The 24,226-nt window shown below is 51.1% G+C and overlaps 2 protein-coding genes across 2 annotated transcripts in view; one reads left to right on the top strand and one right to left on the bottom strand.

Annotated features, from left to right (window-relative positions):
- LOC119432956 (uncharacterized) overlaps positions 1-16,495 on the bottom strand; it is a 33,812-nt gene extending 17,317 nt beyond the window's left edge. The window contains exons 1-9 of the mRNA XM_037700100.2: positions 15,981-16,495; positions 15,078-15,306; positions 13,226-13,314; positions 12,227-12,385; positions 11,337-11,503; positions 8,533-8,769; positions 6,951-7,034; positions 2,637-2,793; positions 60-430 (exon numbers count right to left, since the gene is read on the bottom strand). Of these exons, the coding sequence (XP_037556028.1) occupies positions 94-430; positions 2,637-2,793; positions 6,951-7,034; positions 8,533-8,769; positions 11,337-11,503; positions 12,227-12,385; positions 13,226-13,314; positions 15,078-15,306; positions 15,981-16,300 (1,779 nt within the window). The 5' untranslated portion in view covers positions 16,301-16,495 and the 3' untranslated portion in view covers positions 60-93. The remainder of the gene's footprint in view (positions 1-59; positions 431-2,636; positions 2,794-6,950; positions 7,035-8,532; positions 8,770-11,336; positions 11,504-12,226; positions 12,386-13,225; positions 13,315-15,077; positions 15,307-15,980) is intronic.
- On the top strand, positions 12,247-23,401 carry LOC119432732 (neprilysin-1). The gene is made up of 2 exons (XM_049658533.1): positions 12,247-12,378; positions 20,796-23,401. Exon 2 carries the CDS (start codon positions 20,843-20,845, stop codon positions 23,318-23,320), a length of 2,478 nt encoding a protein of 825 aa, XP_049514490.1. The 5' UTR covers positions 12,247-12,378; positions 20,796-20,842; the 3' UTR covers positions 23,321-23,401.
- Positions 23,402-24,226: the final 825 nt, after the last annotated feature.

Below are 24,226 nucleotides of genomic sequence, written 5' to 3'. Positions count from 1 at the left end.
CACTGACATTACAGGAATAATTTTTACGAGGAACACCAAGTTGCATCCGTATTCCTCACTTGTTCCGGGGCGGGGCGGAGGCAGACAGACCCATCACGACCGAGCTGCGGCCGTCGCTTTCGGCAGAGGGCGCTGCTGCTGCTGCTGCTGCTGACCCGGATGAAACAAGACGGCAGCGGCCTGCTGAGCGGCGGCCGGCACGGCGCGTACCGCCTGTGCGGCCTGCACCACCGCTGGGACCGCCAAGACGCCGCCGAGCTTCCGCAAAGGCTCGGGCATGATGCCGCCAGCCGCTACCGGTTCGGGAGCCGAACCCGGTACTTCGGCTGCTCCGGCGGCGGCACCGCCGTCGTCCGCACCTCGCTCGCCAGCTGGGGGAGGCACACTCCCGCTACTTGAGCTGCTCGATTCCGGCGTTGGGTTAAGGAACCTGGGAGAGGTTTTGTCATACATTTATGTACCCGTATCTTACGCGGGTGATATATTAATTTTTGGCATATATTGTGACTCTAAAAGATATCTGTTACACTGTTTGAGTGCCGGACTCGACGGTCACAACCGGCCAGGACGCGACACAGAAACGCCAGTGTACTTTGACTTATGAGTAACTCAAAGATCCCGAAGTGCTGTTATTCATCACGCGTGAACGAGAATTACTGCAGTGAGACGAGAAATACACTCGTGAACAAAAGTATGAGGACCACAGAGTCTCAAAAAAAAAACTGAATTTCTTCGTAATTAACAGACAAACTGAAATTGACGAGTACACTGGAAAGTTCGCCATGCTAAGTTTGGACTGCAGTCCTCAATTTCAAGTTTCATTTGCAGGCAGTTGAAAAAAATCAGCTTTTTCGGGCAATCCCTGGTCTATATACTTTTGCTCACGGATGTACGTTACTTTCTACTGCACTTTCGTACAGGCCTCCAAGTAATACCTGCAATATAAAGACGTCCTTACGATGTACTGATCTTGAGTAGCGCACCTTCTCGCCCCCTTATTTTTCTCACAGATGCACTTAAGCGTTGTCGGACTTGTTATAGTACGAGCTCACAGCATTAAAAATGTACCTTTTGTTTCCTGTCTGCACTAGTTATAAGTAGGCTCAATGACACAGTATCAACACCTCAACGCTACGCCCGCGTCAGTCTGCATCCGGTCGGCGAAGGGTGCTTTTCTGTTATGCAGCGGCGCTCTCAACGAAGCCACCTTTTGCAGCACAGTACGTACATTCGGACTTCTTTAGCTTTCATACTTAAATTTCCCCAGGTTTCCTCAAGAGCTACTGGTTTTCTAATCATTGGACGAGCTGAGAGCGATAAAACGATTTGCTTTACGTTATTCCCTGCAAGCTGGCTCAATGAAACATCCAACGTCTCGCCCACGTCACTCTGCCTGCGAAAGATGCTTTGCTGTAGCACGGGCGCGTTTTTGCCGAAGCCATCTTTTCAGCGAGACACCGATCTTCTCGGAATGTTCGCGCACATAGCGTGTTCGAGCAGTAATCTCGTTAGAAGCAAAACCGGAAGCAACACTTGCACATCCACGTACGTTTCTCATTTCCTAAATATTCAGCTTATTCAGTAGCTCTAACGTTTTCATTGCGAAACAACCACAACCTCTCTTGCAGGTCACGAACGTTACGTTACTGCATCATTTGCGCGCTTCGCGGTGAAGGAGTTATGAGCACTAAGTGAATTTGCCTGAAGGGAAGACAGTCGTTTTGGCCGCAAGCGTGCCTGGGGGCCGTATTCCTTGTCGATTGATTTTGGGGACATCACTTACTGCGCATACCGATTGGCTAAGCCAGCAAACGCAGCGTTGAGAAAAGGAATTGCACGCTTCCTGTGGGAGTTATTTTCACGTCTCCCGGTCTTCCGAGCGCATAAGCAGCACGCCCGTCCCTCCAGTGAAGTGCCGTGCAGAACGTTACGTCACGCAAAGGTGAAAGCGCCCCCTACAAAGTAATCGAACGAGAATACGACCTTTGGCTCAGCCGTCGTTGGCAAACGCAGTAAGGTACACTGTATTCAAGCATAATATGTGCGACGCGGCCCCGAGCTCTCTCCGTGCTTGAACAACTGGCCCGCCTGTTCGGTCAAAAAATTAAGGGTTTACTAATGGTCACGCCACCAATGGGCAAACGAAATAATTAAAAGGCAGCATCCAATAGACCAATTTCATGACAAATTTTGCTACACCACCGCTGCCGCAAAGCAAGCTGGTATTAGTCCTTAGAGGGCTGAAATGCAACCGTGGTAAGGAGTAGGTTGTGCTTGTTCTGTTTGCATCATGACAAACCTGCTTAGCCCATGAGACCAAAAGGCACGGAGGCGAGATTAAAAATATTCCACAATAGGAGCGGGGTTGAGGAGTCAACTTTCCCCTAAAACTCACTGAAAAAAAATTAACGATGATAATATACTCAGCATTCCTTTCAATGTCGCCTTAAACTTTAGTACAGCGGGAAAGAAGGTATGACTACCGCTCATCATGGTGCCGGAAAGACCGATGCGCATGTGCTCTGAACGCCCTGTAATCGGTCTATTGAGGTGGCGTCAAGGAACGTGTGTGGACATGACGCAATGTGACGCAGTGGACATGACGCAAGTGAACCTGACGCAATGCGCACGCTCACCCTGAGATTGTGATGACGGGTAAGGCCAGTGCGGCGCAGACGATAAAGGGCAGGCCCGTGAAGATGGTCGAGGTGATGTCGAAGGTGAACGACAGCGCCACTCTGGTGAGCACGGTGAACGTCGACTCACAGGCGGTCACCAGGGCCATGAACTTGCCTGGGCGCGCAGAGAGAGCGCCAACGTCCATAATTAGTCGGATACATTAAAATAAAAATATTAAAGAGTTCAAAAAGTTCAATAAGAGTTGAAAAAGAAGCGATAAAAATAGAGCTGGTGCAAAAAAAAAAAAAAAAAAGATCCCGCAGTGTCAAAACACCCAGTCCAGTGCCTGGCTGCCAGTTGGATTTCTCTAGCATTGTTACGATGAACTCCACCAAACAGGGGCGTAGCCAGAAATTTTTTTCGGGGGGGGGGGGGGGTTCATCGGCCCGACCGGGGGGGGGGGGGGCAAGCGTCCGCTTTCCTCTACGTGACGTGATCGATAATATCGGTAGTTTAAGCACCCTCTATGTATGTATATCAAAGACATGGGACCCCCCCTCCCCCCTCGCGTGTGTGTGTGCTATAGCACTGCACGGGCTCGGGCTTACCCGAAAGCCCGGGCCCGTGGGCCGGGCCGGGCCGGGTAGAACTGTTTTTTCACGGGCTCGGACTGGGCTCGGACACGGCGTGTGCTTTTTGACCCGGGCCCGGGCCGGGCTCAGGCTTTCTGGTGGTGTGCATGTAACGTGCAGTGAGTTATTCTCGGGCGACTCAACTCTGAAAAACATTATTTTTCGGTCTCGGGCCGGGTTCGGGCCAGTTTAGAGTCGGGCTCGGGCCGGGCTCGGGCCTAAGGTAAAGGGGTGGCGGGCCGGGTCGGGCGGGTAACGTAGATTATTTCCGGGCCCGGGCCGGGCCCGGGCCGGGCCCGGGTCTCGCCATAAAAGTTTTGATCGGGCTCGGGCGGGCCACCCAACGTAATAACGGGCCCGGGCTGAAAAATCGGCCCGTGCAGTGCTCTAGTGTGTGCTTGTGAAGAAATTAAGTAAAAAGTAATGTAAGCTCAGTAAAATACAGTAAGTACGACAGGTACAGTGGGCGTTTGGAGCAACCGTCTCTCATCGCGCCACTGAATGGACCAGTCTTCGAAAACGCATCATTGAGACGACCCGCCCGATCGGAGAAGACATCATTAATTGTTAATCTCCGTTAAGCGTGGATGGCGTCGTCCTCGTCGGGGCGAAGTGCGTTTCACAGGTCAAGGACGGCTATACATGTGAAAATGCACGTGTTACCAGGATATATACCTACTCCCATAGCAATAGCTTGTTCGCTGCGTCTTTGCGCTAGAAAACTTAAATACGCGCAAAAACGAGTAATGCTTTTTTTACGAAGCTTTCGTCGCCTTGCATTTCCTGCGGCAAGTGCATGGGCTGCTGTGTCTTCCGCTGTGTGCGAGCGTGCAGCCGTCATTTGCCTTTACGTCATGGCATGTGTACGCATTTTAAGTAGTGCGTGCGAGTCATTTCTGCTTCACTTAGGCCGGTGCAAACAGGAAGCGGCCTTGTACCTCACAGAATCTCGACTGATTGGTGTACTAGTGATGCAGGAATGAACTCCGGTCTTGTTCAGTGCATAGTGCAGATAATCAATTTCTCAGGACGCGTGAACTCCGACGAGAACTGTCAGCGCCTGCAACAAGAGTTTACTTACGCTGTACTGCGCACATGTAATCCATGCTTGTCGGCTGTCTGTTTCGTGCATTCTGTTGCGAGTCGGTGGAATTTCACTGCTGGCATCAACCCTTTGGTGGGCACATTGCTGGTTTGGGATTCCACAACACAACAGCAACTACCAGCCTTTCGCAATTGCTGGTTGGGGATTCAGCAACACAACAGTAACTACCAGCCTTCCGTAGGGGCGCAATCGCAAACGAGAGACGTTCTGCGCTGCAGACTATGGCTACGTTCACAGTTGGGAAGCGGCAAGCGGGTGGAGAGGCCAAAGCGGCCGAAAAGGCCAAAGCGGCCGCAAAATCTTTTCCGCGCATGTCCAAGTTCACATTTGTTTTGCTACCACCGCGGCCGCCGCTGCCGCTTTCGTCCACATCCATCTAGTCTGCGTACGTTTGTCGGCGTGGTGGCGCTCATTATCGCATTATTTCGAGCGGTATGTTCATTCACTGACCCACCCGTCATCAAAAGTGATCATCTTGCGCAATTTCGCGTGTCATCTGCAACCTTCGGTAAATTCCTCCTTGGCGTTCTGTAATTCTCCTCACACGGGCGCGGTAGCGCTGTGTCACAGGTTGCTGCCTAGGCGTGATTATATTTCTTTAATAGCTTTTATTTACAAGTTGTAATAACATTTCATCAACTCGTATTATTTTCGGCGCCTCCAGGACACGAAAGTGGCAACGGGAACACCAAAGCTAAAACCCGGGCTGGCCCTTTGTGTTGAGGCTCGCCAAAGCCTGCGCGTCCTTCGTGAGACCTACGCTCCCAATCTATCGTCGCGACGAGAAAAGCACCCCGCGACTTCTGCAACATACCGTGCACGTGCGAGGAGAATTATGGAGCGCCAACGAGGAATCTGCCTAACTATTGTCTGTCATGGAAGGGGAAGAAGAAATGGCTTTTATACTTCTACCTACTTGTTTTCTAGAAATGGACAATGAATAAACGGAAGACAAGAAAACCTCGGAAACGGCGGTGGTGGGTTCGCCTGGCTTTGCAAAAGCGCGAGAAGTTGGGTCACGCGACTCCGTTGGCTTTGTTGCCGCGCCTCCGGTCGCGCGACGTTGAATACTATCGCGAGTATTGCTGACAGTACGTTTTAGTACTTCTCTTGTCGTAGAGCAAGGGGTGGTTCTTGATCGCGTCGATCAGCATTGCAGTCTACACTTTTGGTGCCATGTTCAATGTTACGACCTGAAGTTTACATGCTAGTGTAGCTTCCGGTCGAGCAGAACGACTTTCCGCCACGTTTCCGCTTCGCCATGGCGAAAAAATCGGTCCGAGACCAATTTGGCTCGCCGCCTGTTTTTCTGCCTGTTTTGCCGCCTAGGCGGGCGGATTTTTGCAAGATTTTGCCGCTTCCGCCAGCTTCGAGACCAAGTTCCTACGCGAACGCGGCCTAACCGGCACCTGAAGGGAAGCGGTGGAAATGTATACCGGAAATTTCGACCACCTGGAGACTTTAACGTGCACCTAAATCTAAGTAAACGGGCTCGAGCATTTTCGCCTTCATCTAAAATGCGGCTGCCGCATTTGTTTTGTTGCTTCATTTGTTGCGCATTTGTTGTTTCAGAATGCGGCCGCCACATTCGCGCCCAAAACCTCACAGAGTGTCAAGGCCTTGACAAACACCGTGACAGTTTTTTTCCATGTGCAGACATGATTCGCTGTAAATTACCAACCCAAACGGAAGCGCCCAGGAACGAAAGTGTGAAAGTAGCACCGGTTTCTTGAAATATGTCAGCGCGAAGCGACGAGAGCAAAGGGTGGGTTAGTGGGGGGGGGGGGGGGGGGGTGCAAAAAATTTGGGGGGGGGGGGGTTTGAACCCCCCCAACCCCCCCCCCTTGGCTACGCCACTGCCACCAAATACTGTCGGCCCTCAAGTGTCGGTGGCTTGGGTAAGCCACTCAGAAGTAGAGGTTGAAAGACAGGAAGAGTTGTGGAGTGTGCTATCTCAACATGACGAAAGACCAGGGGGTAAGCCTGAGAGGATCCACTGCTTAGCGAAGTAGTCGCAGCTACGGGTGAAAACGATGGACAATGGATTAAGTGAGCTAGGCGCGGACATTCCCTCAAAGATTGGGAAGCCGTCGCGCACATTAATCTCGGAGGCAGTAGTACTCTGCTGTTAGACAGGGAGCCTATTGGGAGGTCACTTCTTGGCAGTTACGGCAAGAAGTCGTTTTACTCTTTTATTAAATAAAACATGCAATCCTGTTCGGGTATCTTGGGTTATTCAAGTTTCATAAAACCAGTAAAGTCCGACACAAGTCGGCGTTTTTAGGACTCGACTGCATTAGCGCTGAAGCTGTAGTTCGCAAGCTGATCCGTATTCAAACGCTGCCATTATGCAACTACCGAGTTGATTGTATTGGAACTACTTGCGCTTTAAAAAATTCATTAGATACTAAAGATCATAGAACCAAATTTTTAGTTATATAAAGGCCCTGGATGTCTCTAAAAATATTGGGGGAAAAAGCGAATTTTGAGAAGAAGGTATTTACAACTTTATAACTCGGCAACAAAACATCAAATATACGCAAGCTACATTAATAGAGCGTCCGATGGATCGATTCGTATCGGTCGCGTCTTACCGCATTCGTCTGCAGGAACCAGCTTGGAGAAGTACGACTTGAGGCCCACCGGTGCGACCCCTTGGGGTACGGCCAAAATGTAGCCTGCGATAAAGCCGAGCCAACCAACGTCATCACGAATTGTGCCGCACAGATACTAAGGAACCAAATTCAAAAACTTCATCCTACAAAATATCGACCACCGATTCCCAGGCCTACACACTTCACGTTCATCGTCTTCATCATCAGCCTACCTTATGTCTACTGCAGGATGAAGGCCTCTCCCAGCGATCCCCTTCGTTACCACTGTCTTACGTCTGTCGATTGCATCTATATGCTTGCAAATTTCCTAACCCATCACACCACGTAATCCTCTGCTGTAGTCGAATGCGTTTTCACTGCCTTGGCATTCACGCTTTTAGTCTAAAAATAAGGCATGTTTCGCCCGAAGGGAGAATCATTGACAGAGATGGCAAAGTTAAACAAGTCGAGCAAAATTGCGCTGAGCCTCCTCGGACTGCGTTTTAACTAACACGGGCGCAACGTGTTGGCGCGACGCCGAACGCAAGGCAGCTACTGCTGCGCAGAAGGAACAACACCCCCCGCAGCTACCAGGCGTCTCAAAACGTTGCGCCGCCAGTGGCGTTTTCCAGGCGTGGCAACTCGACCTAACTCGACGGTGCAGGAGAAGAGACCGACGGGAAACCATCGGCGTTGGTCATTGTTCAGTATAAAAGATAAATAACGTTAGCTTGATCTTTACTGTTCGTTCCAGTGCATACACACACGACAGGTAAGCAGAAACACTAGTGCGCTTCTAGTAACTTCTAGTCAAAACTACTTTTGGGCTAGGAATACTCTTTAAAGCAACCGTAGCGCAAATAAAACACACAAGGAAGACAAAGCGGGACACCACGGCCCGTGGTGTCTCGTCTCGTCTTCTTTGGGTCCGTCTTATTTGCGCTACGATGGTTTCGAGAAATGTGCTTTCAGGGCGCATGCGCAGAGAGAGAGAGCGAGAGAGGTTTATTTGAAGAAAGGCAGAGAGGTCGGCTTGAGCGTTAGTTTGCTCTGGCATGCGCAGAACGCTCATGTCAGCCGTGCAGAAGAACGAAGGCCTCCCTCCGCCACTGGGTTAACGGTGCATCCACGTAGCTTCGTCGGTTTTGCAATCCATTGCGCACGAGCCGCGCGTGCGCAGTCGATAGCGCACAACGGCGGCAGCGCCTCGAGTGAGCGTTCAATCGCTATCGCGATAATAGCCCAATTATCATCTATCTGCCTTAGGCACAAGGCCTGCCTAACATGGCCTGCCTAACTCAATCCCATCTTCTTGATCTCGACTAGAATGTCACCTACACTAGTTTGCTCTCTAACCCATGCCGCCATCTTGCTCTATACGTCAACCGGTTTCAGCGTCGTTTGCTTTCTTTCGTATAGGATCGTTCGTTGCGCTGTGCTTAGCGTCATCTCAAGTTTCGTTGTTACTTTTCCAAGTTTCGGGCCCACCTGTTGTGTTCAGGCATTGAGAAGGTGCAAATACAAGTATTCTTCAACGTTACGCATGGCGCATAGGTACAATACACAGACGGGTATAGCTCACTGAAGTAGAACACGGCAGGCAGCTGCGCCAGGCCGATGATCAGGTCGCGGACGCCTCCGAAGGTGGCTCCGATGTTCACGAACGTGACGTCGTTGACGCCGACGACGCGCATGCAGCCGACGGCGAAGACGCCGATGACGCCGACCAGCAGGCCGCCGATGGCCGTGACGAGCGCGAAGTGCGAGTACGACCAGCGGTACACCAGCCGGGCGTACGGGTACAGGATCTCATCGGGACCTGCACCGACAATACGTGATGCGCACGTTTTGAGTGTTTTAATGCGAGAGCATTTATTTCCCATGAGGCAGAAAATCGGGCGTGACCATGCGATTGTAGGAAAAATATGGCCGACGGCGCAAAGAGTAAGAACACGTCGAAAAATGCTCGGATTGACGTCACATTTATCATGGAGGTTCCTGTCAACAAAGCAAATTAATAGCTAAAGAAAATTTGGTACATTTGGTCTGGGTGGGAGTCGAACCCGGGCCTCCGAGGCGCAAGACGGGCAGGCTTCCCCGACGCCATCGGCTCCACGGTTCTGGCTGACTAAAGGTGTGCCTAGTGTGCGCGTCATTGCACACGTCACGTCGCAGCCATCTGGCGGCGACGTTACATTGGATTAAGGTTGGTACAAATTGGAGCAATGTAGATTAAGGTGGATTAAGGTTGGTACAAATTAGAGCAAAGTGGATTATAGTGGATTAAGGCAGAGTTGTGAAGGACACGTGACAAAGTATGACGTCACGTATCATGGACGCAACCAATTAATAAGAGAAGTCACAATGCTTTCGCATTCAAATCATATAAGGATACCTAAGTAACTGTCAATTTCTTTTAAAAACACATCAAAGAGCAAAAAATAATTTGAGCTGTATTAGTAAACTAACCTTTCTACAATACCGAAAAGATAAGTCCCTCTTCCGGTGAGAAGAGGCTTGTGAATAAGCCAGAAAAGAAGCATGAAAGAACGTAAAACGTGCATTGAGGGCAATGCAGGTTTTACATTTGTGCCGCAGACGCGTGCTTCGCGATGGGAAACAACTCTCGAGAAATTTTTTGTCTCGATTCTGCGCAGGGTGCCTCGATGCGCGCGGGCAAGACGAGGGGCGACGCCACCGCCAAGTTCCCGCACAAGCACGCTGTGACGTCATGAATTTTGACGGTATCTGCTCGGGTCTAGCCAATCTTTTATCGGCAAAGATGGACTACATTGCATTATAAAATAACCAAACGGTTCGCCTAACAAGTTTCAAGAACCTTTACTAAGCCACAACGCTTCGCCCTAATGCCCCCCCCCCCCCCCCCCCCCCGCAAAAAAAAAGAACAACTGAAGTACATGACGTCACAATGACGTACCAACCCCCGGAGTTTCCAATAAGTCACTTAGTGTACGGTAAACGGCTCTGCGCGCGAACAAAGCCGCTCATCGAAATGGCTGTATTCTAAAATACAAAAACTGCAAATCACTGTTGCCATCTCATAAATGTGACAGGATTTCATTAAAATAACATTCAAGGTACTCCAGAATACACGTTGCAAAGCACAACAACACGACGACTGGAGCCAGCGAAAGACCCGCAAACTGTTCAACAAGACTGTGGGCAGTGCCGATGACAGTGGCGCTACAAGATAAACATGCAGTATTCGTACAACAAGACGCTGACCGATGCCAAAAAAATTAAATAGAAAATGTTTGACGTTTCGGGATCCGTGCAGATCTCTTGTTCACAATCGTAACGGCCGGTTGCTCATGTTGATTTCTTATAATAATGTAATCAAGAGTTTGACGGAACACAGTCGTTTATTGCTGTATAATGTTTTTACCGGACCACACGGTGTTTCGCCGAACTCTCGAATGTAATGCAAATATTCTTGTGAATCCGTAAACACTAAGCTAAGAAAACGACAAATTTTGATGAATTGTTATCCGTTAAAGGGGTACCTTTGCCTAATCACACTGAAATCCAGTTAGATGTAGCCAAAAAATTCACCGACGATTAAGATACTCCCTAATGCAAAATTTGAGCGCAGCTCTATATATGCTGTAAAGGGGTGTACTGAACAGTTCAGATGGTAGCGTCTGTTGGTAATCGAAAAGGCAGGTGACGCAGAGCAGGAACAGCTGGTTGCACGAACGGCTCCCACTCGTGCTAAGCACTGGCGATCCGGCAGGCCTACTGGTTGCACTGCAGGCACTGAACAGTCGATCTGGCTGGCCTTGTCCGTGTGCTCTTCTTCTTCATTACAATGCTTTCATTTCGCGATATATTGAGGCAAAGAATTTGAGAACGACATGTAGCAGAGTTGGTGGCAATCTTCGTATATCTGATCGGCGGGTCAAGCGCGTCGCCTTTTATACATGAAGGTTCCAGTCTGATCGCTGGTGCCGCTTGGCTTCCAGAAAGTACTACACAATTCGCGTCGCACGTACAATCAGATTACAAAACACTCGCAAACCATGACAATCGAAACAAGCGCGAACGAGACAAAACCAAGCAAACCAAATAAGCGCGAGCGAGAGCTGACGCGAGCAGACGATAGTACGAAAGTAGCGGTCCGGCTGCACCAGATACGAGTACGCATCGAACGGTCGGGCAGGTCCGCATGAAACCAGTTATTAGCGCGCACGTCACTGAAGGGGCCGCTCTCATTGGTCTCCGCCGTTCGCGGCTCGCGTCTTTCATCGTTCGCTGTTGTGCTCGTGCGTTCGGTTACGCCGCCGCCGACGTTCGCCACAGGAACGGGCCATTAATGTTGCGCTACAAAACCAGCTACAGTTGGCAACACTGCCTATATGCACCGACCGTAGTTGATGGCGGCGATGAGCGCCTGCAGCGCGAACAGCAGCTTGAGCGTGCCGCGGATGTTCCGGTGGCCGCCGAACATCTTGGCCGCCTCGCGCGCGTTGTCCGCGCTCATCAGGAGCCGCAGCTGGTTCGGCTGGCCCACCCCAGTGCTCGCCGAGGAGTCCCTGCGAAGGAGGCGACGACACGCGGGACAGAGCGTCGCTGAGGTTTCCACAGAGGTCTGGCTAGGGAAGACACCCCCAGCTCCCAATGTCCGATAGGCAGAAAGGCCAGAGTGCAATGCCAGTACATAATACTGATTAGCTCAAAGCAGGCTACGCGAGTATTTGTCGCCACCCCGTTTCCAAGGGAACGTGAATAGAGATATCATCATCACCGTGTCCGTCCGTACGCCGTGCCGGAAAGCTTGCTTTTAGCTATACGCAATACGCATGCTGTCAGCGGTAGAATTAGTAGAATCAAAAAAAAAAAAAGTACTGGGGAGCAACAATGTTCTATGATACCCTTTACAAGAGGGTTCTCGGGTACTATTCCTGTATAAAAAGACAACGTATTGCCCTCTGGGATATAATCTAGATTGGTTCGCCATGCGCCTTCTTGATGTAACATTGAAGTACCTTAGCTCAAGGCTACCGCTACAGCTAATGCTGTAGCGTTAGCTGTAAGGTGTCGCCAGCGGCGCTGAACCTCGCACGTGCGTCCTCTCCGGTATTCCCCGCACGCGTCCACACAAGTACGTTTGTCCGTCATTTTAAGACAGTCTACTTAACCCCTTTTGGCCAGTCAAGTGCGAGCAGAGTTGTGACCTCACCAAATGCCTTCTAGCGTTTCTTTCTAGTGCTCTTTGAAACCACACAAGCGAAGCAATAATCAAGCAGATTGCGTACCTGAGAGGGGGGCTCGCCCACAGCGTCGCCAGCAGGAAGCACTGCACCCCCAGCGCCGTCCACAGCGACACATAATGGCCGAGGACCGAGTGCAGGAACCAGCCCACGAGCCAGCCCACGGCGCGGCCCAAGAGCGCGGACACCTCGAGCAGGTAAAACCTGAGGAAGCATGGAGCGACACCCGGAGTCGACGTGTCCTCGGAACAGTCGACGACACGTTTGCGATAGCTAAAGTACTTCGCGATATGTCAATGCAGTGTTGCGAATTCTTTGACGACACGTCATTTCTCGTGTCCGCCTTGTCAGAGACTTGACGAGAAAAACGACGCTAGCTGCGTGCCCGTTCGCCAAGTTTCATTTGTTTAATCCCGCTCTCGCTCGCTCCCGTACAAATACAAATATATATATATATATATATATATATATATATATATTTCCAGCCTAAATAAAGCCTCTTCAAACTTATCTCCAAAATCTGCTGATTTTCTATTAGAATTTCACTGAACACTTAGCCCGCAGAGTGTCTATTAGAATAGATTTATCACAATTAACTGGAAGGTAAATCGCTGACCGGAAAAAGCTCACTGGAATCATGGGACAATTTTATGAAGACCTGAGGCAGTCTCGCAAAGTCCAGGATAAGGGGGGGGGGGGGGGGCGCACCTATTGCTGTCGGCAGTCTAGCGGACGTAGGTGAATGTCCTAACTGTAGGTCGTAATAAAATGAAGCATCTGAAGTTATACGCTCGTATATCTTGTCTACAGCTGGGTCTTGCTTGAGCATGGCGTATACTTAGCTTTGACTGAGCCTGGATTGGCTTCGTTTGCTTCGCAAAATTGCACTATTTTCACTAGCGAGACACCACGACGTAGGTTGGGCTTAACAACGTTCATGGTTCAAGCTCTAACAGTGGCTTAATAGTTTCCTTAGACAATGTTTTTGTACCTCGCTTAATAAACTTAGTTTGCTAAGTTTCCGGGCTGACTAAGGAAACTTACCTGATGGTTCGAAAGAGCCTAGCTTCGGTGCGCTTCGTCACCACGTAGTAGCAGCAGGCCAGCATGAGCACGTGACCACCTGTTAGGCCCTGCGCAGAGATTGTTAGACAAACGAGACGTTAGAAGAAATTAGTTTCCTCCAAGCGACTGACCAGGCCCAATGATGTCTGAGCCAGATTCACACGACGGACCGAGTCATCGATCAAGACCGCTGACGAAGCGTGGAGGAGCTCACCGGCACCGAATCACGGTGTGCTAAATGCGCCACAGAACACCTTGCTCACAGTGCGATTCGGTGCCGCAGAGCATCGGTCTGGGAATTGAAGCGGCCGTTTGTTCGTCGCGTGAATCAAGCTTTAGCTTCACTCTTAAAATGCTATGCCCTTTAGAGCGGAACCCTGTCTTCACGACGATGATTATCAACTACTTAGGCCCAAATACGCATTCCTGTCAGGTACTCCGCACGCCTTTCACTACAGGAATGTGCCGGGCATAGTGCGTTACAATAAGGATAGACCAATAATGACAATAATCGTTGTAGGACAAAATTTCACCTTGCAGGGTGCAACATTATTCAGGATGATCTAACTAGGGTGAAGAGGGTGATTCGACGAATTAAGCACGACATGGCTGATGATCGATCAATCTGAAGCCGCTCCCTGCGGCGTGCTCCACAAGAACGTGGTTAGTATTTCATGGGGCTTGTCTTTAATGCTATCGGAGCATTTCAATATTGCGCAGATCCAATGCACCTTGTTAGAATGAATTTACATGCAGCCAAGCTTTGTTTAAATGCACAAGGAGTGCTGAAAACCTGCGTTAAGTGTCTGTGCTATTGCAATGTCAGTGCAAGGTCATAGCCGAAGGCCCCCGCCCAAACCGCATCTGCCACGTTACAAGCTGTCCCAAACGCAGCCCCTTTCGCATCTGCTCGGGTGCGCGCGCATGTGCTACGCAATTCGAGTATCAGACACACGCGACGATCATCTCGAAGAGCCAATTGATGTTGACAAAACAGCAGTATACCTGCGACTGCGGTCTAATGGTTAGAGCATTGGTCTGCTGTGCTGCGGGATAGAGGTTCGATCCTACCTTGAGGTGGTTCAAGTACGTGGTTCAAGTACGTGGTCCAAGTACACGTGGTTCAAGTACACGTGGTTCAAGTACGAGCTATTCAAGCAAGACAGCAACAGCACCCAGCAGCCGCGGTCAGAGAAATTTAGTCATTTTAGCATACGCCAAGAAGGGTGGAGGCGAAAGCCTGCGCGCTGAAGAGACATTCATTGAATTACTTGACATTCTCATTCGAATGCGTTGCTATACTTCTTATTACTTGTTTTCTTCCGACCAAAGGGAGCGGGGGTTCGAGTGCCTTAATTGACGCTACCTTAATTAAATGTACCTTAATTAACTTTGCCCTAATTAATGCCAAAGGTCGTGTGTGCGACTCCCACCGAAGGTCGTGGGTTCGATTGCCTTAATTAACTCTAATTTACCTGTGCGTTAATTAACTTCGCCTTAACACCAAGGGTCGTGGTTCGACTCCCATATAAGCTCGTGGGTTGGAGTCCATGAATTAACTCTATCTTAATTAACACGATGACAACGGTGACCCGCACACCATCAAAACCGTTGCGCAAGCGTTTGAATATAGGTAAGACACGATGCCGGGTTGATGTGGTAAACACCAATTCGGCATTGCGTACGATTTCGCGTCGATGACACGGTTTTCGCTCAAGGATGTTAAAGGTCGACTGAGCGATGAGACACATGAGGCTTTCGCCTTCAAAATCCCTGAGGGTCCGCAAATCAAGGTTGGCTTTTGAAGACAAGCGACGGCATCGGCTCTCACCATGGGCAGGACCGCGAAGACGTGCGCCAGCATGGGGCCGCTTCCCAAGGCGACGAAGACGCGCACGAGAGTGGTGCTCGCGGCACCGCCGATGGCGAGCCCCACGAGCGTCCGGTGTCCGTACTTGTCGCACACTGGGCCCGCCAGGATGGCGACCACGGCGGAGGTGAGCGTGAGCACGCCTTCCGACAGGAGCAGGTAGCGGCTGGAGACCACGTACGCCTTGTAACTGCGAGCACGCAACAAGGGCCCACGGTGTTGGCAAACGATGGTGCGCGCACAGTGTAGGCCATTGTGAGGCAGGACATGAAGACTTGAACGCACTTGAACGCACCCACAAACACACGCACACACGGTACGAGAAGAGGGTCAGGGGCTCCATTTCCGGCCACGGTGGCCGCATTTCAATGGCAGCAGTAAGCTCACGCAGTGTGCTATTTGCGCAGTTAACGTCAGATGGTTGGAATTAATCTGGAGCACCCCTGTGTATGACATCTCTCGTAGCCTGTGCGCTGCTAAGTTGGCACGTTAAGCCCCGCAGCTTGATTCCGTTTTACTGCAAGACGCCTGCGTGGTCGGTTTTAGGCGCATCATGGTAAAGAACACCAAATGGTGAAAATTAATCCGCGGAGCCTCTCAGAGCCCAGAGTACAGCTTTGGGACGCCAAACTCGATCGATCGATCAATCAATCAATCAATAGAAAATTAATTATTAAGAGTTACATAATCCATCGAGTAGTCAATCACTCAGTTGACAGATTAAACACGCATGTGTATACACGTTAGCATACACACACTCAAGCACGCTGATGCCTTCAGAAAGATGTAGTGGACTACTGCCCAATCAAAGTTATCCACACAAGCGCGTCAGCACGTGCTGGCGTACTGCAAGTGTTCGCTCACCGCTCTTCTTCGTGCTTGGCGAGGTTCTCGCACACGCCCTTGGCGAACGACAGGCTTCGGCAGGACTGCTCCCGGAAGATGGCCGTGATGGCCGCGGCCGGCATGGTGGCCGCAGCGGTGTACGCGAAGAGCAGCGCCTCCATCTTGCGACCCCCGAGCGAGGCGCCCAACAGAGACCAGCAGGACGGGACGGCGGCGTTCGCGGGCTGCTCCTCGCTGGCCTCGGAACCGGTGGCGGCAGCCAGTTGGCGCAGCAGCCAGCGGAAAGGTTGGGACGCTGCCCAGAGGACGGTTCGTAGGACGTTCCGAGGACTCGACATGCCACGGGAAAGAGGAGGAGGCGAAGTCGTATCTCGGCACCCGACGACGCCTCCTCGATGGACGACTGGGACCCTGACTGCCGACGCTAAGCGAACGTGGCCTCGGCGGGTGAACCTTCTTCGTGAGCTCGAGCACCAGCGCGAGCCCGAGCGAGGCTGTTGGTGATGACGTGACGATTGCTCGTGCAAAGGCACAGGCCCACTGTGGGGGATAGGCCGCGGAGATAGTGGTAATATGTGATAAAGGAACAAAAGAATGTAAACGAAGATATAAAAAGAAAACGTAATAAATTATATAAAATTGTCTGTAACAAGGCCTCCTTGCATGTCCGCGGCTGTGATGCTTGCTCGTTATACTATGGCGCTTACCCGCTACGGGAATTGGCCAAGAAGCCACCGGTTAAAGGGTGGAGTGGAGAGAAAACACGAAAGTAAGGCTGGGCAAGGTGGAAACTCCGCAAATAATATAGAAATAGACTGATTATAGAGAGGCTGATTCTTTTTTTTTAAGAAAACGTACGAGTTAAATATCTGGTGGTATTAAAACGATTTCAAATTGAATCGACAGTTTTGTGAAGTATCCAATTATTGATTCGGGAAATTAGCATGGTGTCTTCCTTGGTCACACAGAGGCATTCGCAAATGACCACACGTAGACGTTCGTGTGGCTGAAGACCAACGCGAGCCCGAACGAAGCAGTTTTCTGCGGCCGTGGTGTTGGCCAGCTTCCCACTGAGTTGTTTGTTCATATCTGAATGCATGTAAAAAAAAAAAATCTGGAGGACGCTGAAGGCGAAGCGCCTTACTTCAGCTTCCGCGAATGGACTCAAAGCTGGAGTCCATGGGAACGGACTCGAAGTTGTGAATAGGCTGGACTCACAGGTTCGACTTAATAAAATATCGCTACGTTTTATTTACTTTCACGATACTGTCTACCCTCGTCGAGGCATTGCATACCCTCCACCTTTTCCTATGTCGACGGAGAGTATCTAGCTACTGTCTAGAAGAAAACAAAAATGTAATCAGAAGCGAGGATTTAAACAACTTTTTTTTCTAATAAGCATGTCTTATTTAGCTTATTCAACTATTTAAAGTTCAGAAGATGGTTCATTTTATTTTTTGGCAGGTAATTTCTGTCATAAAATGTGATGAAAATATCTAATGAATTGCTCTAAGTGTCTAATTGCTAATGAAGTGCTGTAAGTCTCTAAGTATCTAATGAATTGCCGAATTAGTAAATATTTGACATTTATGTAGCTAAGTGTAAGATCTATGCAATGGACTATAATAAGTGCACAGTGATAAAAATTAAGAAAGTAATGTTCGAAAAACTAAGCAAAGTGAAACAAATTGCCAATTTGGACCAAAGTAATTTGCAATATGAGCTGTAAATGCAGCAATATTGTATTAATTTCTTTTGTTCTAGTTCGTTGCACACATCTCTATGTGAGGAATGAGTGTGCGAAATTTCATATCAGAATGTTCATTCGAAACAGAGTTATCAATGTTTGCGTAACATGAGGTCAAGCAAAATCTTGCTTTGAGAAAAACGTTAGCAAATCTTCAAACCATGTTAAAGATGTCAAAAACTACACAAATGCCTAAAATGCACCAGCTTCATAGCTGGAGCTCCCATGAGATTCACTAGAGTCTCTACTTCTTCGCGTGGCTGCTCGGCAACAACATAAAATGCAAGAAGTATTTTGAATAATATTTATATAAAATAAATAGTACTGATTTTTGGTTTTGCAATACGATCGTATGGGTTGGAAAAATCACTGTAACTCCCAAACTAATGATGATAGGAAGATAACTTTTTGCAAGATGTTCATGAATGTTTGGGGATGCAGAAAATGTATAATAAAAACATAAATCTTGTGGGGAAAGAATTGACTTTTCAATGTGGCCTACCACTTAATTAGTCATCCGAAGCTTCTAAAGAAAGACTGACTCACTGCGTCAGGTGAGCTTTTGCATTAATGGAAAGTGAATGCAGTGGTCGCGTGACACTTGTGTGAGAACGGTTACGAGTTTCCTTGCAAGTCATGTCATGTCATCTGTTATAGTTTGCATTCTCTGCTGTCTTGAAGGAGCCTATAGTATAATTCTTTACCCATGAGTAGTATACGTCATTGTGTTTGAAGCGTGCGCTGACGATACTGAACCGGCAATTTCCTTCTCACTTCTTTCGCGTCTGTAGGAACAGCATCTACCAATCTCTTTCTGCCTTTTCTAAACGATTAGTAACGGAAGCAGATACCCCATGGTACGAACATTTCGGACATGATGTCATTATTGCACTACACGCAAGATGGCCACACCAACGCCTGAATTCGAAAATGACGCACCTAAACGTCATGGCATGACGTCGCGTGTTGCTGCTTGCCAAAAACTGCACCGCTTGCGTCACGGACGACCACGGCTTCAGACTGGCTGACGTTGCAAGCAAGCGCAGTCATCACGGCGTGCGCGGACGAAGAAGAAGGACGAGGAAGAGGCACGCGCGGCGCGAGGCAGAAGAAGCAGAAGAAGCGGACGAGTGAGCCCGGCGCGCTCGCTCCCCCGGCACGGCTCCAGAGCTCCCGATCCAGGACCGCAACGTGAGCCCTCGGCACGGCCGGGAAATTCTCTTCGCTCCTATACACCGCTTCCTTTGCCTCGTTCCGCGCACTTCCCCGGAAAACTGGGAACGTTGCGTTAGCGCTAAACCTTAAAACGCTCGCTGTCACGCGCGACCGTTTGCTGCAAGCGCTTAAGCCTCGATTTCCCGCAGTTGAACGTCTGTTGCGGCTAAATCGACAAACGAATAGAACGAATTACTGAGGCGTATTCCGCCGTGGCCCGTCGTGCGGCTGCTATGCTGTTCTCAGTGCAGAGGGGTCATGGAGGAAGGAAAAAGACTGCAAGGGACCTTCGCGTGAAATTTTTGAAGCCTAGTCATGAAGGATATAAAGTAAAATGGCCCTCACCATGTGATAGGCAAGTGGGGATTTCAAGCCACTGAACGTGCGCAGAGTTTCGCGAGGGTAAAGCGGGAGAGCGGGTGGCGAGGCCAATCGTGACGAGGGTGTCAGTAGGTGCTACCACGGTGTAAGAATAAGTGGGTTTCCTAAATAAGTTCCCTAAAACGGTCCACCAATACTTGGAAGACCTATTTTCCAGGAGCTCAGCAGGGAAAAAAGGGTGGCGTAACAGGTGGTTGCCTTGGCCAGGCTAGCTCCACGAAAGCTTCTCTTCAGAGATTCGACCATGTGTGTAGGATCTGCACTTTCTTTCCTCCCTCCGTGTAGCTCTAACCGACGAGATGCAGCCTCCCGGTTAATAAAGTGGAGGTTTCGTACCGCACCCTCCCGGATTTTTCGTACCGTGGCTAAAGTCCTTCCATGACGTCTTCCCCTGACCTTCCCCACACCCCTATAGCAGAAAAAAAAATTGTTGGGGGCGTGTTGATCAAAGTGCTTGAACCGTCGCTGCTGTTGCCTTGCCGAATAGGCGCGTTCCTTGCGTCGCGTGTATACCTATAGTACGTGTGCGCGCCCCAGTTCCCGTTAGGTCATAGACGCAAGAATGAAATTAAAAAAAAGTAATCTTACTCTCATGTATCGCGTCATACATCTTTTGACATACGTCTGTCCTCCCAATTCTTACATCGATGAACATCCTCTTCGTCTTCGTGACATCGCTGTGTCGACGTCTCGCAGTGTTCATACGTATGAAATGCTGTTTGCATTTCGGGTTATATTGTGAACGGTGTAGCGCATAAACATTTCATCCCATTGTTGTTATACCGGTACGGTGCATAAACATAGGCACTGCATGATATTACACGTTGCATAGATGACAATAAAGACAATTCTACGCATTGCATATCGTTTTGTAGCGTTCACGTAAACGCTTCACGAAAGCTACAGCTGCGTTGGATATGCATTTTTCTTTACTCCCTCTGTGTGAGTGGTGTTCTGTATAACTTTAACCTACGTCTAAACGCAACACCGTTACGTACAGCCCTGATAATACCTTAGACATCTCGCCGTTTGAAATATAGGCGGATTCGCCGCGCCAGAGATCTCTTACAAATGTCGTACATGTAGTTGTCACTTCAGAGCGTCGTGTTATAAGATCACATTTGAGTCCTTCGATGGGAGTGTCGCTGTGAATAGCGCCTAGAGTTTAAGGAACGAAAGCAGAGTTCAAAAGGTGGCTCATCAGATGACGACCTGGTGCAACTAGAGGTCCACGTTGAACAAAGGGCTCCCTGATTCACGAAAGCTTACGCTCTTGTTTTGGTCACCGTCAGCCCTTGGAATTTTAACGAATACAACCTTGGGAGACCGGTCGCTGGGATGGCTCCTATTCAATGACAAGGTATAGCTCAGGTGTCCGCATTGTGCGTGGCAATAACGGTGTCAGCGACAGGGCGTTATGGCCACTTATCACGCGGGATTGTGCTGAAGGCGAAGAAGCTAACCGGTCTTCGTTAACGCGCGCCTTCCAGGTGGCCTGCGCCGCGGGCCCCCACACGCGACAAAAACGGCGAGCCCAATGTCCAGCAGCCATGGCTTGGAGCGCGGCGACACGCCGGAGCCGATTCCCAAGCAGCAGCTCTTCTCCGAGATCACCTACGAGAACCTGGACACGGCTGCTTCGGAAGCCTCGCTCCGGGGCCGCCACCGCCACAGCCCGGCCTCGTCGTCCACCACCTCGTCGGTGTCGGCGGCCTACGGCGGCTGGTCGCGCTTCTCGGTGGATCATGGCGGCGACGCCGCGATCCGCTCGGCGGCCGGCAACTCCATCTTCACCGGTCGCCTGTCCTTCAAGCGCAGCCTGCAGTGGAACCCGACGGCCTCCATCGACCGCAAGCTGCGCGAGCGACGCCTGTCTCTCTGGCGCTACGGGTCGCTCGAGGGCGCCGGCTCGTCGCACTTCCGGACCCCGCAGGCGCCGCACGGTGGCGGCAAGCTCGTCTGCTTCGCCCTGTCCTTCCTCTCGGCCGGCGTCGCCCTGGTCGTGCTCGTCGTGTGCCTGAGGCTCACGGCGCGAAGCGGAGACCCGCTGGACGCCGCGCAGCACATGCCCGAGCTCCCGTGCGACCAGTACGAGTACTGCGTCCAGGAGACGGTGGCCGTCCAGCGCTGGATCAACCACACGGTCAAGCCGTGCGACGACTTCCACGAGTTCGCCTGCGGAGTCTGGACGCGGTCGCACGGCGGCTACAGCGCGCATGACGAAGAGAAGGTGGACTCGGTGCTCAACACGCTCTTGACTCGAGCGCTGGCCGAGATGGCCGAGAAGCCAGCGGCGGCCAACGGCTCGACGTTCGAGTTCGACCTGGCTAACGACGTGCTCTTCGAGCAGTGCATGAAGACAGACTCGCGAGAGCGGCGCAGCCTAGGCGTGGCTCGCAAGCAGCTCGCCGAGTTTGGCCTGGGTGGCTGGCCGTACACCCAACCGCTCCACCACGACGTAACCTTCACCAACGTGCTCGTCACCGCTTCTCGACTGGCGTTCAACCTGGGTCTCGCGGCTCTCGTGAGCGTGCGAGTCTTCGGCAGCTCCAAAGACCGGACGTTCGAGGTGGATGACCCGATTCTGCTGCTGCGGAAGGACGACCTCGCCGGGTTCGAGATGAAGGCCAGGGCCCTGGTCCTGCACAGGCAGCTCATCGCCGAGTCGTTCTTCTACTTCGCGCACACATCTCGGGACGTCTACAAGGTCCAGGAGCAGATCCAGCTGGTGTCCCTCATCCTCGCCCACGCCACCAGGAGGGCTTCGGAGCGCCGTTTCTGCACCTTCTCGCACGTGACGACCGCGCTCGGCGATCTGGGCGTCCTGGAATTGTACATCAGAAGGCTGATGCCGGACAGGGTCAACGTCTCGGACAACTCCACGGTTCTCCTGAGAAACCCGCTCGTGGCGAGGGCGCTGGACTTCGTCTTCCGCTACCTCGGACCCGAGCACATGCTCAACTACCTCGGCTTCCGGCTGCTGGTTCACCTGTCTCCGTTCATCTTCGAGATACCCAACAACATCGTGAGGGCCCGCATGTACCAGCTGACTGGCGTCGACAAGATGGTCTGGCTCAAGGCCGAGGTCTGCCTCCGGCTCTCGGAAGAGGCGCTGCCGCTCTTCTACCTCTACGACCTGTACGCGACCAAGCCAGCCGCGTACTGGCAGAACATCGACAGCTTCGTCGGCATCGTCAAGCGAACTGTGCTCACCCGAGCCATCGTTCCCTGGAAGTTTTCGTCAGAGGACAAGAAGAAGCTTTTGCGCATACTGATGATGATGGAGTTCAAGACGTTCCTGCCGCGCTGGTTGCTGAACGACACGCTGCTTGAGGCCTACAACCGGCGGCTGCTTCCCAACCGGAACGCCGACGTCTTCCACATGTACTCGCATGTCTGGCGCCGACGCATGCTTGCCGCGCTGTCACCGCGACCTCTGGACAAGTACCTGACGGAGCCGGAGTGGCAGGGCTCGGTTTTCGACACCATGCCCATCTACTCGTTCGCCGAGAACACCGTGTACGTCCCCATGGCGCTGTTCAACACGACGCTGCCCGGCACCCGCGACGCCTTCTACCTGCACGCCGTGGCGGCCACCTGGAAGCTTGCGTACGCCTTGGCCCCCATCTTTGAGCTGAGCAACTACTGGGACAACACGACGCTGGCGAGCTACGCCGGCTACGAGGCATGCGCTGCGACCCGCTACGGTCCGTACCTGACGCCCGGCATACGCGACAGCGCGCTACACCTCTCCTACGCCGACGAGATCTCGGTCTTCTGGAGCGAAAGGCTGCTGCTCGTCCTCCTGTCGACATCCGGCGTGAACCCTCTGGTTGGTTACGACCGCGAGCGCTTCTTCTATCTGTATACGGCCATGAGCAAATGCCGAAGCTACGGCGTCTCGCTGCAGCCCACGTCGACGGTGACCAGTAAGCAGCGCGTCAACATCCCGTACCAGTATTCGTCCAAGTTCAGGAAGCTGTGGTCGTGCAAGAACCGCTACCGCTGCAAATAGCCAGGTCAAGCATGGAGCTAAGGTGACCCGCGCAGAGAACCAAGGGCCGCGGCTTTTCACCGAGTCGTGAACCTTCCACCGCAGTCAAATGAAGTGTTCCATCACAGGTGTCTCATTGTCGTTTGCTCCTTCTTTTAAAACAAAAGCACGCCGACGATTGAAGGTCAGTGAGGCGAAAGGCTGTGCGCGAAAAAATATAACTTGCAGATGACAGGGAGGCAGTGAAGGAAATAATGACCCGAGAGAGGCCGTCTCTTGTCGCGCATGGCCCCGATCGCAGCCAGGGTTCGGCTAGTTTGTATTAACTTTTTAGGCCCAAGTGCTTTACCGAAGAGTATAGCTAAACTAAGGTGAGTATAATGTGCTAACTATCTATCTGCTAGCTGGGCTTAGCACTTCTAACCTTGCCGATTGTTAAACTCCCCTCCTCCCAATTCTTCCTATTTCTATAGTCCCCTTTATCTTGTGTAGGGTAGCCAGCCAGACCGGTTAGCGTCCCTCCGCTCCACATTTTCTATCGGCGAAGCGTAGAATTATGGCAAGAATTCGCCGCAGGGGATCAGCCAAGAAGCTGGCGGCAGGCACAAAATAGATGCGAGGTTGTCAGAACTGAAAATTCGGGTATGGTTGCAGGCAGCGTATAGTTTAAACTCTTCGTCGTTTTCCGGACAGCAGTTTCTTTAAATCGCAATGCAAGTGAGCATTTTATTTACAGAGGTAACCCATAGAATTTCTGTTGTATATGTGAGGCGCGGTATTGTTTTAGCAGCCGACTCGCCGTCTTATTTTAGGGGTATCCTTAGATGTCCAGCAATGCCTTTTTTTTTAAATCTGGCAACAGTGCTAGAAGCGGTTCCTTTGCACACTTCAGAGCACGAGACAAGTGCTCAATTCCCTATAGCATAG

The sequence above is a fragment of the Dermacentor silvarum genome, chromosome 11 (genome assembly GCF_013339745.2).
Source record: "Dermacentor silvarum isolate Dsil-2018 chromosome 11, BIME_Dsil_1.4, whole genome shotgun sequence".
NCBI classification, from domain to species: domain Eukaryota; kingdom Metazoa; phylum Arthropoda; class Arachnida; order Ixodida; family Ixodidae; genus Dermacentor; species Dermacentor silvarum.
The sequence above is the reverse complement of the archived record's forward strand: the minus strand, read 5'-3'. Positions and strand labels throughout refer to the sequence as shown.

What these genes read in the sequence shown, in the direction of transcription:
- LOC119432732 (XM_049658533.1), top strand. Translation starts at nt 20,843, where the DNA reads ATGTCCAGCAGCCATGGCTTGGAGCGCGGCGACACGCCGGAGCCGATT.